The sequence below is a fragment of the Lolium perenne genome, chromosome 5 (genome assembly GCF_019359855.2).
Source record: "Lolium perenne isolate Kyuss_39 chromosome 5, Kyuss_2.0, whole genome shotgun sequence".
Taxonomy (NCBI): domain Eukaryota; kingdom Viridiplantae; phylum Streptophyta; class Magnoliopsida; order Poales; family Poaceae; genus Lolium; species Lolium perenne.
In genome coordinates, this window is record NC_067248.2 from 160,459,201 (window position 1) to 160,474,072 (window position 14,872).

Sequence of the window (14,872 nt, forward strand, 5' to 3'; positions counted from 1 at the left end):
AGTACTAAAATAAGCTAAAACTTATGGTTTAAACTTTGGCTTGATTCTGCCAATTGCGCGATAGCGCAACAGGTCATCTAGTAAGCTTAAAAGAAGTGGCCCTAAAGCTGCTGTAGTATAAAATTCCTCCGTCCCCGTGCGCCTCATTTTCCTCTCCACTTCCTTGTGGACGGACGGGGTGCTGTCCTGTCCTCTTCCCAGCCAAGCCAGCTCAAGCAGTTGCGAATAAGAGAAGTCACCGGGCACCGGCCATTCTCCCTGGCTCCCCTGCAGTCCTCCCTTCTCCGGGCCCCAAGAGATCAAAAGCCCACGTGAGAGGTAACCCTTGCTTGAGAAACTCCCACTCTCCCGCATCCACTCATTTCGGTTCAACTGTTCCGCCGAATCTTTCTTCCTTCGTTTCATTTTGCTTTGGAATCTGTTTGCGATTCCGGGGTCAGAAGCATCTTGGGCGGAATTGGTTAGGCGAAGGTACAGTTTTGTGATGGTTGGTAGTTCTGATGGTTCTGTACGTTGGTCATGAAGGAACAAGTTCGATGAATCTTTTCTTGGTAGATGTTCAGGCAGTCCTGTTTTTTCAGAAAGCCTTATTGGGTGGAATTGATGAAGTTGGCCATTAGTTCGATCAGGAACCACGTTATACTGTAGTTCTCTCCCCCCCTTGGTTATGCAACTGATGAATTTCCTGGTCAATCCATTCGGGACATCATGTAAAATCCATTCCTGTCCTAAAAACATTTACTGAATGTGTAGCCGATAGGTAACCACGTGGAGCTTGTGGAGCCTAGTCCTTACTAGTTCTTTGGAAAATGATAAGTCATTCTGTAATTTTGGTCCTTCGTTATTTGCTCTACCCTGCACTTCTTGTTAGATTGTTATTTCATTGTGTTCATCATTTGTTTCTGCCATTGATGCTAACGGCAAGGTATGCAAACAGGGGCTTTTGATTCATCATGGCGATGATGGTGGCGGATCTTAGCTTTTCAGCATCTATATCTGGTGTGAGGCTACCAAGGTATGGGAATGACTCTTCCTTGGTTAATAAGAGATCCTCAATGTTCCGAGCAGAAGCTCGGTCCACAGAATCCGAGAAATATGGCACCAATGGCCGGTCGAGAAAGATGGTCCCGACAAACGAATTGGTTAGGAACAAGGGTGGTGCCCGTGCAAGAACAGATACAGTTAATGGTTCTCTGAACGGTGCTGTCAATGGCTCGGCCAAGGCGGTCATCAACGGTTCTACGAACGGTGCTGTCAACGGTTCTACGAACGGTGCTATCAATGGTTTTACGAACGGTGCTGTCAACGGTTTGAACAAATCAGCCATTAACGGTTCTGGGACTAGTTTGGTAAATGGCAGCAAGATGTCTGCTCTAGTTAAGACCCAGAAGCAAATGACTGCTAGAGATGATCCATTTGAAGAGGAGCTCAAGGTTTTGCCCTCTGACGAGGGCTTTAGTTGGGCAAAAGCTAATTACAACTCTGTGCAGAGGAGTATCGATATCTGGTCTTTCGTGCTTTCTCTTAGAATACGTATTTTATTCGACAATGCGAAATGGGCCTATGCAGGTGGATTCTCAGAGGAAAATCAGGTAATTTTTTTATGAAAATGGTAAATAGTTTTATCAGTAGTTCTATAAGTTGGGAAAGGGAAAGTATTGAAGCTGCTGTTTCCTTGAAATGCCATGTGTGGAAGTAATGTCCTGTTGTTAGCACATCATCATTTTCCTTTAGTAATGGTGTGGATATATGTGGGATCACATCAACTTTGATTGCTCTATGAAAGTATTCTTTTTTTACCGAACATGTTAACTAACACTGCCTTTGAAATCTCAGAAAATCCGGAGGAGAAACACTGCTGCATGGTTAAGAGAACAAGTATTGCAGCTTGGCCCAACTTTTATCAAGCTTGGACAGCTATCATCCACAAGATCTGATTTGTTTCCAAAGGAATTCGTTGATGAGCTTGCAAAGTTGCAGGTATTTATTCTTTGCGTAGCCAATTTGGTGAAGAGGTTCCACTCTATATTTTTTGTCTTACATTTTTTTATAGAACTAGTATTATTTCTTTCTTGTAAAATAGAAATAGGATTATTCTTATTTTACGGTTGTGTTATATGGGTTGCTTTCTTTTTTATTATTATTGATGAATTTGTTACGGTTATATAGAAAATTAGTGTAAATTCATTATCATGAGTGACCATATACATTTTCTGTATGAAAATAAGACACATGCACCATGTACCTTTTGCTTTTCCAGGACAGAGTACCTGCATTTTCTCCTGAGAAGGCAAGGGCTTTCATAGAGAAGGAAATGGGTTGTTCAGTTGATATCGCGTTCAAAGAATTTGAGGATCGTCCAATAGCTGCTGCTAGTCTTGGTCAGGTGCTTAGTTCCAGCATACACATTACTCCTCCCCAGTGCCTATTCAGGCTGTCACATCATATATAACTATTTTCTCAAGGATCACTTTATAATGTTCTCTTTGTTCAAGTATTTAGCTCTACGTAAGTAATACGTCTCCAGTATTTTAAAAATAAGTATGATTTATAATTTTATATGATTTTTCTTTCATGTTATGAAAACTATTTTATTATCATACATTGCTCTCTTTGTTACATGTCAAATGTTTGCTTATATTTCTATTGACCAGGATGTTTACTTATAATTGGTACTGCTTCTCATCTGATGCCTTTGTATTCTTGTGCGACAAAATGATGATACTATGCCATTGAGATTAATGGTCCATATTTGTATAATGTTGACCTTGGTGATATTTATGCCCATTTCCTTCAAACTGTACTTACAAATTCCCATGATATCATTCTTCAGGTGCATCGCGCGGTGCTTCATAATGGAGAGAGAGTTGCAGTGAAAGTTCAGCGACCAGGGCTCAAGAAACTTTTTGACATCGACCTAAGTAAGAGACATACATGCTGTTGGTGTTCTTAAACCAAAAACTATTGCTTATTTAACAAACACATTAAACTGAAGATGAAATGACATGTTCTTTGTTCTAGGAAACTATAGTGATTGCTGTTAGAGCTATATGCATCAGTCGATGTAGAGGCCGGGGTTTCCTCCTTTTTCGGAAAATAGTGATTGCTATTTCTGTTTTGCTGCAGACTTCCAGTGAATTTGATGGGTATTTTATCTTTTATAAATAAGAAAGTGCTTTTGTTTTTCCTTTTTTCAGCTTTTCTTCTTTTCTTGCTTAAGTTCATAAATTATTATAATTCCACTATTGTTCTGTCTATAACTTATCCAAAATGTGTTATATTAACTGATTTATATATTTATTACTGATGCTAATCATCTTAAATTATTCTTTGATTTTTTCTAGGGAATCTAAAGCTAGTAGCTGAATATTTCCAGCGAAGTGAAAAATTCGGAGGTCCTTCAAGGGACTGGATTGGTATTTATGATGAATGTTCCAAGTAAGCATACATGAACCTATTGGAAGTTTACTATGTATTATTTGTGATGATCCTTTATCAAATTCATCTATTGATATAATGTTTTAATTCTGTGTCAGTCCTTGTTCAATCCCTGGTATTTCTTGCCATTTTCCGTCGGTTTAGTGGAATGGCTATTTGTCTACCATTTTATCTCATATTGTGAACTCAACATTTTTCTCCGATCAATAGGTGTTTAGTTGGTAATGTCAATCTGTAATTTCATCATGTCCATATGGGCATTTATCCTTGTAAGTAACTCATAGATTGAGAAAGAATATATAATATCACCATAGTCGAGGGTCACATAGTTTTGACTTCTATTACCTATTTGGTTTTGTAATAGTGCAGTACCTTACAAATTGACATTCACTAACTTGTAAGAGAAGGTGATCAGCTGTACTATGACTGATACGTGATACATGAAACATCTATGATTAGGAAAACAGAGAATACACTACAGTAACGACAGTGCTCATCCGTTCTCTTCAAAGACAGAGATCTGAGATTTTCTAGCTTTAATATAGTTTGCTGCAAATTGAGTTCACGAACAAAAGTTTACCACCCTGATTTCTCCGATTTCAGAATTTTGTATGAAGAAATTGATTACATCAATGAAGGAAAGAATGCAGACAGATTTCGTCGAGATTTCAGAAATATAAAGTGGGTTCGTGTGCCGGTATGTCTCTTAGACCTGAAATGTAGTTCTTTGGGGGTTTGTTTCAGTACTCCACTCTGTATATATCCAAAGACATATACCCTGCTTACAATAATTACTCACATTAAGAACTGGCAAAAATCCCCAGTGGAAATCCTTTGAGTGTGTACCGTACAGTGATCAGTCTGGTGCTCTGTCATCTGCCTCCAGCAGACACCATCTTTCAGCCACCTGCCTGCTCTCAGCTTGATTTGCAATTCTGCATGCAGCTTGTTGCAATTGATCAGCCAGGACCAGATGTTCTCTTGGACATAGCCTGTTGTACCCTTTGTGAATTGTAATTATTGTTCTGTGGGACAAGCAGTAAATGTTTGGTCTGGACCAGATGTTCCTCTTGTACATACCTTGTCGTACCCTTTTAAATATAACTGATTATTCTACTTGCATTCAATGAGAAATTCATCATAAAAGGTGTTTAAACTTTAATTAAAGTGGAGTACTGGAGCAAGCCGCTCAATTTTTTCTTATTATTGCTTCAAAGTTAAAAATGACTTGCCATTATGCTCTTCTGTAGAATATCATGTGGGATTACACTACTGAAAAGGTGTTAACACTGGAGTACGCCCCTGGTACGTGCTAATTATTCTTGTAGTAGAAACTAGCCTGAATTAACTTTTGTTTTATTTTGGAGAGTTTGTATTTATCAATGGTTATCCATTCGCAAAGTACTAGTTAAGTTTTAAATAGCCGGCTATAGCCTCGCTATAGCCCGGCTATAGCTTTTCGGGAGACCTGCCGCTGCGGCTATGCCAGTTGAAGGCTAAATGAGAAAAAACCGCTAATAGCCGGCTATAGCCCTAGTTAGCTCTTATTTAGCCTCAAATTTAGCCGCTAAACCTCCTGCATTTTGAATTTCTCTTCTCTTTTCATTTTTATTCTTGTTTTCCGAATTTGCGTTCAATATAATCAAATAAAACTTCTGAATTGAATAATTTAATATTTGTTTGCCTCGAATAGTTGAGTAAGTTGTATCACAAATCGTATTTGAGTCATAGTTTTCCTATCTTTTGGTAATATATTACTGAAATATTCCAATTTTTTTAAAAAAGGCTAAATGGAATAGCCCGCTATAACCCGGCTATAGCCTTCAAAAAAATCGCGGCTAAATGAGATAGCCCGCTATTTTAAACTATGTCTAGTTTATGAAATAAATTATGATGCCATAAAGTTTTGTCTTCTCATATATATTACCTTGTTATGCAGAATATGCTTATACAATCTCTAATCCACTTTCAGTTACTTCCTCCATGGCTATACCAGTTATTGTTTATACATGTTCAACCCTCCGCTTTGTCAAAAAGGATTATAATAAATATATCAATAAATCTACGTTATCAGTTCCCTTTGCCAAGTATGATGATGCATATTTGTAGGGTTTAGGGTTTATTTGTGGTACAAGTTTTGCTACCGAACAGAACTTGCATGGCATCATAACTTATTTCATGAACTTACCTTGTTCATGAGATTACTTTGTGGTACAAGTTTTGTTGCCGAACAGAACTTTCATCTCTCTATTGCCTTTTCATTTATACAATGAAGATCTGACACAGTTTTTTAGGGGATGATTGTCCTTTCAGGTTTAATTTAGACTCCTTTTCCAATTATAACCCAGAAAATCTACAGTATTTTTACCTTGAACTACTGTATTATAATCTTATCTATTTTTTTCATTTATGCAGGTATTAAAATAAACAACTTGGCGGTGCTAGACAGTCGGGGATATAGTCGTTCTCTGATTGCATCTCGTTCAATAGAGTCTTACCTAATCCAGGTAGATTCATAGTATGCTTATTATGTTTGTTGAAAGCTAACTTTGGTTGCTTGTGATCTTTTGCACCATTTATAAAAAATATTTGTCATCATACCACCTAAGTGCTTTCAGGAAATTCACTCTTCTTAGAAATTTGGTAGGAGACTTTTGATAATTCATTGTTGGGCTAATGCTTTGTACATGTCCCTATTTGCTACCCGTTAAATGGCTAGATGATTTCTATAATATTCCTGGATCATGCACAACTGTGCGCTTGGCTGCTTACTTTGTCTTAATAGATGCCTAAGAATACACAGTTTTCACTCACTTAATCTTCAAACTCCTGTTTTCATATATTTTGATTTTTTTTATTTCTATGTATTTCCTTTATTTGTTAGATCAATATTTTGCATGCGATGGTAATTTAGCCCTGAGATTTATATTCCATGTAAAACACAGATACTGAAGACCGGTTTCTTCCATGCTGATCCTCATCCTGGAAACCTTGCTATAGACAAGGATGGCTCTCTAATATATTATGATTTTGGAATGATGGGTGAAATCAAATCATTCACTCGAGATAGATTACTTGGCTTGTTCTATGCTGTCTATGAGAAGGATGCAAACAAGGTATCTTCTTATCTACACACAAGTATTACCTAACATTTTACCTTGCATGGTCATGAGAAATTTAAGATGCTCATGTGTTGGGCAACCCATCTCTTCTTTCTCTCAGTCAGCTCTGTCTTACAGGTTATAAAAGCTCTAATTGATCTGGAAGCTCTTCAGCCAACAGGAGACCTCTCACCGGTTTGTAGAATATGCTATTTCTTGGGCAGAAACTTCATTGAAGAATTGAAACATTTAACATATATTTTTCATCTCCTTTTTTGATACGCAGGTAAGAAGGTCTGTACAGTTTTTCTTGGACAATCTGCTAAGCCAGTCACCGGATCAACAGCAGACTCTAGCTGCAATTGGAGAGGTTGCCTGACCTTACAATTTTAGAATTAGCTTGAATGTATACAACTACGATGTTGATGTTAATTCTTTTTATTTTACATCTCCAGGACTTGTTTGCAATTGCGCAAGATCAACCTTTCCGTTTTCCTTCCACGTTTACATTCGTCATAAGAGCATTCTCAACTCTTGAAGGTTCTCAATTCTCTTATCTCCTGAAGTTATTAAAACATCCACCAATGCATTGCTTACGATATTCCGATTTCTTATGCATGAATGCAATGACTTTATGGTTTTTTAGTCAGTATGTTCTTGATTATAATCTTGCAAAATGTTCCTGATCTGCTGACTGTATGTTATAAATAACAGAAAATGAATCTCATATGTTGCCGAAAGAATGTAATGGATCTAAGTTGAAAACACATTTCATTTCCGTTTTGAAGAATCTTCTCACCAACAGAAAGACATTGGTTATTTATAGTAAATAGAAAAAGGAGATTCTTAGTAACATATATTTTTACCAACATACTTTCTGCTCCAGGACATAATGAAAGGTTACATATCAAAAGATATATGTTCACCGGTAACATATAGAAAAAGGAGATTCTTAGTAACATAATGAAAGGTTACATATATGTTCAAAAGATATACGTTCAAAAGGTGGGAGCACGAATTAGACCAATCAAGAAAACGACATGCTAGGAAAACACCGGTAGCATGTGAAGATTGCCAAAAGAATGTAATGGATCTAGGTTTCTAGCGAATGACAAGCTGAGTGAAATTAAGCTTCAACCTTGAGGACCTGCTCCAGGACTATAAACGCTCACATTTTCTACATTACTTATTATCTGGGGGTTGATGCCATAAAAAAATTACCTATTTATTATCTATTATATATTAACTATTTGCCGGTCAATAATTGTGTTGGTATAATCATATTTCGCAGGCATTGGATACATATTGGATCCTGATTTTTCCTTTGTCAAAGTTGCTGCACCATATGCACAGGTCAGGATTGTTATCCACTTGTCATTACCCCTCCATCCACTATGTTTTCTTTTATTTACCTTGGTTCATGTTTTTCTGCTCTCTTAACTTTTTTCAAAACGGGATTGCAACTTGCTACAGCCAATAGAAGTTGTTTACAAGATAAATCGTTCGGTTTAATATGACTTGTTATTTCTGCTAATACAGTTCTCTTACATTTTGCAGCATAAACTGTTATCTTTTGAACTTGTGCGTGTGCATGCCATCCTAATTCCATTTGATCTACAGGAACTACTAGACTTAAAAACGAGGCGACGTGGTGGACCTGAGCTAGTACAGGAGATAAGAAAGCAAGCAAATGATGTAAGAACGTAAATCTTTGATGGATATGGTTTTTCATTTTCCACTGTTTCTGCACTACTAGTTGTTGTACATATCACTGACGGTATCTTCGTATATACAGGCCCGTGATTCTACAATCTCAATGCCCTACAGAATCCAACGGATTGAGGATTTCGTAGGGCAACTTGAGTCAGGTGATCTGAAACTCAGGGTCAGAGTACTTGAGGTATGTTTCTGCTGATGGCTTCTACATCTGTCTAGAATATTTGGCCCCACCCCCAACTGAACTTTCTGCCAACCGCCATCATTAGTTATGAAGTTGATGATAAGCACTACCAGTTTGTGTATTCTCAGTACCTCCTAATTTGGAAAACCTTATTTCTTGCTTTGGTCTGAATCGAAAGTCATCCTGAAACTTCATGACATTTGCAGTCCGAACGAGCTGCTCGTAAAGCGAACATACTTCAGATGGCGACAATGTATACAGCCATGGGTGGTACACTCTTGAATATTGGGGTCACCATGGGTAGTCAAGGAAACCAAATGGTCGCAAATGGGTCTTTCGTCGGTGCAGGTAGTTTTTTCTTGTTTGTTTCTTGAAAATTTCACTCACAAATTCTCCATATTATAACACTATCTTTTGAACCTATATGTAACCTTTTATTATCTTCACATGCTACCGGTGTTTTCCACATGTCGTTTTCTTGATTGGTCTTATTCGTGCTCCCACCTATATTTTCAGGTGTTTTCCTAGCATTACTGATAGCATCTCTCCGTAGAGTGAAGAAACTTGACAAATTCGAGACGATGATGTAATCGCAGTGTGTCATACTGGAGACCTGCTCTGATGGCACGACAAACAATACAAATGGTTCACTTCTGTATAGAAATTAATTGGGAACTGATTACCCACTCGTAGATAAATATAAATAGTTCATGTAGGAACTGCATTCTTTCTGTAAATGTTTGTTACAGCCTGTAAATCTGTACAAACAGTATACATTCTTTTAGCTTCTTTTAGCAGAAAGCTAGATCATTCAGCAGCAAATGATTAATTAAGAAATCTGGAGAATAGAATTTTGTTCTTTTCTAACAGTTTGTGATTTTGTTACCGTTATGCCCTGAAAAGAAAATCTGCCACTGATTTTTAAATCTTGGGTCTCAAGACTTCCCTGGAACGTAGGCAATTTCAGCTAAGAGTAAGTTCTATTTCTCCACTCGACATCAACAACGAACCAATTGATCTCACACCTTTGTAGATTCCCTATATGTATAATGAGTTCTTGTGGATGGGCCCAAAGCCCCAAATGTTGGGCATGGGGTTAGATTGGTAAAAGTCAAGGTGGCAATTTATCTAGATTATGTCGATCAATGTTCATAGTAAATGGACGAGAAAGGTCAATGTGACTATCATGCAATATTCTTGTACTTGGTTTCAATTCTGAAAGGACATCTTTTCCCCTATAAGTGGCTTTTGGTGTTGATGACCAATGACTGGAGACTAATAATATTCATGATGCATAGACAAGGTATTAGTCCTACGGAATTGAAGCAAGTGTGATTGAAGACCCCACCCCCCTCCCACCAAGCAACAAAGGGTAAGTAATACTTAACCTTTTAAGTAATAAAGTGCCTTTTATAAAAAACATAGGGTAAAAGAACACGGTGTCTTTAAATTTCATCTTAGATTCTTTTCCTACCTTCGTGTCATAAGGAATCGTTCTATTTAGAGTGGTTTAGTGAAGGAAGAAGAGTGTGGATTATTGACATAAACATATCATGTACACTCCCAAAATCCTTGAGCGATAACCCCCAAAGTCAACCCTTGCAAAGTTGCCAGCAAATGACCCCCCACCCCAAGCTGTGCTCCGAGGCCCCCTCGAGTTTAGGCTATACATGACATTTTTGGGGTTCATACAAACAGCTCCGCTTCTTCCCGAAGTGAAGGGGCGGGCAGATATGAGCTATGCACCATTTTGACCTATGTGAGGTTTCATTCCTCCCTATACCATTTGAGTGGGGGGGGGGGGGGGGGGGTTGAATACCTCTTGAGTTATTTGGGAGGCTTGTTACTCTTGGGTTTGTGGAGAACATTAGGAAGTTAGAATTAATCGAAAGCTTCAGAACATGAATTAGGTATTTTTTTTGTTGTAAAGGCAAGAGTTTTCATGAAGATCTACCCTTACTGGAAGAGTTAGCGTTGTGTTGACAAACCTCATGGAGAAGAAACCTATGTCTTGGCGATCATGTGAACTTTGTTTGTGATAGCCTCGCCAATAGAGAGTAGATTCCTTCCAAGGAATTGAACTCCGGGATACGCCATTGATTCATTGTGTGCTTCCACTTTAATTATTTCTTTCCTATCCACTTTACTTCTGCTTTGTTTACGTCTAGCATTGCTTAGCTTGTTTGCTACAGTAATGTTTTCAGATAGGTTGGCTCACGTAGTTGCATGCTAGTAAACCTCTATATCCAGACTTCCCTAAAAACAACAAATTGATTAGAAATTATAGTCACATATTGACCCTCCTCTAGTCGACATCTTTGATCCTTCAATTGGTATCTGAGAATAGGATTATCGTGGAAATATTTACCATCTAGAGACTAAAGATTTCTATGGATGTAGCAAATAAAGTGGAGGAGGTTAGAGGCCCAACTCGAGGCTTTGCGAGAAGTCCTTAGAATCGCCTTACGTCGCGGATCACCGTGCAATGAAGGTTTGTAGCCATACTAATATGAAATGGCCTTCCATTATGGTGCCTCATAGCAAACCTTGCATTTAGCTCATTCTGGCCCACACCTTTACTTGATGGAACTCAGTATCCTAATTGAAAAGCTCTTTCTACTAACTTTCATTTGTAGGAAAGTATTTGTATGGTTGTGATCCTAAGGATCTGGGAATCTCACTCCCACAAAATAAGAGAGCGTCAGTTCACCTATCAAGCTCTTAGAATCCTCCTCAAGTCCCTCTTTGCCAACAATCTTCAACATCGTTCGCCTTTATGATACCACACGGGTGTTTGGATGTTCTAGAATTCTCGCATGAAGGCAATTAAAGCATATGGTCATGCAAACCTGTAATTTTCAAGATTAAGATGGGTTTATATGCTATGGAGCAAGATGAGTCACCAAAGATTTTTACCCTAGTGTCAATTACCTTGTCGTTGGGGGGTCTAATTAAGGATTTGCATGTGACCATGTGGATAATGACTATTTTCTTAGGTCTATCACACCAACTCATTTGAACATGGTGTTTCATATTCAATAAATATCGGACTACGGTACTCTCAGCCCGATGGTGTTTGCTATTTTCGTCACCCATGAAAGCATGGAAAGGGATCCTAATTAAGACGATGCTTAATAATCTCCAAGTGACAAAAAATAAGATATGATGCGGGGGGCTGGCCTGATCTAGTCGATGAAGCATTTGACATGGTAATGACCATGGGACACCTCATATTAAGACCAATATATATGGCACTCAAAGTAAATTTGATGCTAAAGCAAGCAAAATTCAAGTGATGGAGAGAGGAGTCACGAGAGTGACAGCATCAAGCTAGTATAATAAGGGAGGAATGAGATGTATCTCATACAAATAGGTATGGGAAGATGTTTGGCAAGAGGAACAAAGGAAAGATCTTCTCCAAAAATTCAATTACTCCGAAGAGGTATTGCTACAATTGTGGTGATGACAAATACTTCATCGCTGAGTATCCAGATCCCAAGAAGATCAGAAATAAGTCAAGAATAAGGAATAATATGATTACACGAAGAATCCCTTCTACAATAACAACAAGACGTTCAAGAAGGACAAGAAAGCAAAGACCTTCGAGGGAAAACAATACAATTATGATGCATCTGACTATAACAAAAGAAGTTGGGATTGCCAGGCTAGCCATTTGAATAACATCCAAGCTCATCTACTTCAACAACTAAAATGAGTGTCCCCATTTGCCTCATGGAAAGGGAAAACAAGGTACACACACTTATATTAACTAATGGAACTCCCATTCCGTGTGATGCGAACATAGATGAAGGCAGTAATAGTGAGATGGATGAAGAATATATATTGGAACTCCACGAATTATGAATGCTCTTGGTCGTACCATTGTTGAGCGTTTAAAGGCCCCTTACTGACTAATAATATTTCATCATGAGTTACTAGAAAAATTGCATCCGTACTACCATTAGGGTGTTGTGTTATTGTAAAGACTGGGTGTAATTGGTATCTTTCGATATTAATATATTACCTTTATCGAAAAAGAAAATTTGCAGGGTCTCTTACTATAAGAAAAAGGATATACATGAAAGTCTTAAGGGTGATATCCACCAAGAGAAGGAGAAGATGATAAAAATGGGTATGATGTTCACAAGGAAAGGAAGAATGCCATACATAATGCTTGAAATGCTAAAAGGTTTCAAGGAAGCAAGAGTGGATAGCGTGTCAACTCATGAGAAACTTACTGATTTTAAGTACCTCAATAATATCTCCAAAGTCATGAAGGGGGAACTCATGAAACTCAAGTTATCCCACGAGAAACTTCAACCTTCTCATGCTAAAATTTTGGCCTCTCCCTCTGCTGGCTTCTCTAATATTATTGATGTTGATGCTTGTGTCACTAACTTTTTATTTTAATTAAAAAATCGATGAAAGTGCTAGATTGAAAGATCAACAAGATAGAGGCTTAATCTCATGCTTTGATCCAAGGTGCGAGAACCCTCAATGATCAACTGAGCAAGCAAAGGGAAATATTTACTAAAAAAGACTTGTTTTACTCCCGAGTTCAACGACAAGCCAAAAAGCTTGGTTGCCTCATCGGTACACCAAGATAAATTATTTCTGCAAATTAGACATGAAGGGATTATTGAAGATAATATTGAGAGGTGGGGCTAGTAGGAGCTATCCCACTCTCATTGAGCGTGGGGTACCTTCCATCGTGATCAAGCAATGAACTATTTGGTTCAAAAAGTCCTGGTGACTAACACAAAATGACCCATCATGTACTCGGTACCTAAAACCAATGTCTGATCTTGTTTTGTTGGACTATGTTTCAGGTGACAATAGTTGGTTGATCGACAGTGGATACACCAGTTATATGAATTGATGAAAAGCAATGTTCGATAAAATCTCGGAAGAATCCCATGCAATCCAAGTATTGTGTTCGGTGACAACGCAAAATGAAATGTGTTACGCTGTGTTTGGATGTAGTGAATTGGACATAGAATTGAATTAGACTGGAAATTCCAAATCCATGATGGAAAGGAATTAGCATCAATTCAAATTCTATTGTTTGGGCGTGTTCAAAATTTGGTGTTGGAATTAAATGGTGTACCCAATTCTAATTCATGTTTGGATGTACAACCCATATAATTGGATGTTGTTGAATTTGGACAATATAAACTTGTGTGCATGTTTCGCAATACGTATATATTGCAACATCTAGATACTATTATTTTCCACACATAATAATATTAAAATAACTGGAATAAGGTGATAGCTACAACAAATATATTCTGCAATATGTTCTTTGTCTACGAGCACTTGGCCCAGTGCGCTGATGCTCTTTCACGTTACTGATCGGGAACATTTGTTGTGAAGAGTGAACTGCTAGCTATCCTTTTGTTGTTCGATTCGTTTTTACTACAGTTTGCAGCTCGCTAGAGTCAGTAATTTTTCTGCAGGCATTCATACTGGTGGATGCGGAAGAGATGCAGCTGCGGTTCCGGGATATGGAATGGTGGATGCGGAGGAGGCAGCTCCTGTCCCGTCTGTGCCTCTGTGGCAGAGGGTCAAGAAGTACGAGCACACGCCGCAAGCGCTGGGCGGCCATCACCGGCGACTAGGAGATGGAGATGAGAAATTGGAGTCCTGCAGAAAATTGGAACTACCAAGTCAATACATGAGAAAATAGGAACGGGCAGCCGTCACCTCTGGCCGAGTTCCTACACCAGCGCCGTTGCCCGTCGCCGCTAACTCTTATCACCGCCAAATCGCATCCCCGGCCGTTCCCCAATCCTACATAGGGTTTGGTCAGGGTAAGGGCGGGGCAGACTCCATTGCTGCACAAGGAGAGGAGGAGGGAGGGCGGAAGGGGAGGCCGTAGTAGGGAGAGGAGGACGGAGGGCGGGGAGGACACGGTGCGCTGCCGGCGACTTACTCGTGGAGGTCGCGCCGGCCGCTACTTCGCTGGGAGTCGCGGTCCTCGCCTATCGCTCGGGACTCGGGAGCCTCGCGTATCGCTTCGCTTGTCAATTCCAGGCAGATACGGAGGTCTGGCCCTCCGAATTTGCCAACGAAGAAAAAGACCCCGGTGGGTGCGGGCTGGAATTGCTTCCCGTTTCCACACTTCAATTCTACGAGCATCCAAACAACTGAATTAGAGGCTCAAATTCCAATTCCTCAATTACAGGTCTAATTCAGTGCATCCAAACACAGTTTTAGGGTTATATATAATTGTTATCATGATTATTTATTTAATCCTTTAACTGGCAATGTACAGTCCCTTATGCAACTTTGTACATTCGGATACAATTGCCTATTATTCATGTTTGCTGTGACCATCTTTACAAACGAGTACTACTTTTTTTCTGACTTTTTGATCCCAATCCAACGAAGGCAATTGGGCCGGACCAGCGGGCCAGTTGGAGGCTTGTGGAGT

The 14,872-nt window shown here is 38.9% G+C and overlaps 1 protein-coding gene across 1 annotated transcript; it reads left to right on the forward strand.

The window, feature by feature from the left end:
- The first annotated feature begins 138 nt into the window (after positions 1–138).
- LOC127300396 (protein ACTIVITY OF BC1 COMPLEX KINASE 7, chloroplastic) lies at positions 139–9,306 on the forward strand. Its single transcript, XM_051330503.2, has 18 exons — positions 139–318; positions 938–1,592; positions 1,837–1,980; positions 2,261–2,386; positions 2,834–2,921; positions 3,345–3,438; positions 4,042–4,135; positions 4,689–4,743; positions 5,854–5,945; positions 6,384–6,554; positions 6,678–6,734; positions 6,826–6,909; positions 6,995–7,079; positions 7,831–7,892; positions 8,160–8,234; positions 8,335–8,439; positions 8,646–8,787; positions 8,956–9,306. The coding sequence occupies exons 2-18, from the start codon at positions 954–956 to the stop codon at positions 9,027–9,029; spliced, it is 2,187 nt and encodes a 728-aa protein (XP_051186463.1). The 5' UTR covers positions 139–318; positions 938–953; the 3' UTR covers positions 9,030–9,306.
- Positions 9,307–14,872: the final 5,566 nt, after the last annotated feature.

Coding starts and splice junctions, on each gene's coding strand:
- LOC127300396 (XM_051330503.2), top strand. CDS start 954: ATGGCGATGATGGTGGCGGATCTTAGCTTTTCAGCATCTATATCTGGT. Junction 3,439..4,041: donor ATTTATGATGAATGTTCCAA/GTAAGCATACAT, acceptor CTCCGATTTCAG/AATTTTGTATGAAGAAATTG. Junction 8,788..8,955: donor TGGGTCTTTCGTCGGTGCAG/GTAGTTTTTTCT, acceptor CTATATTTTCAG/GTGTTTTCCTAGCATTACTG.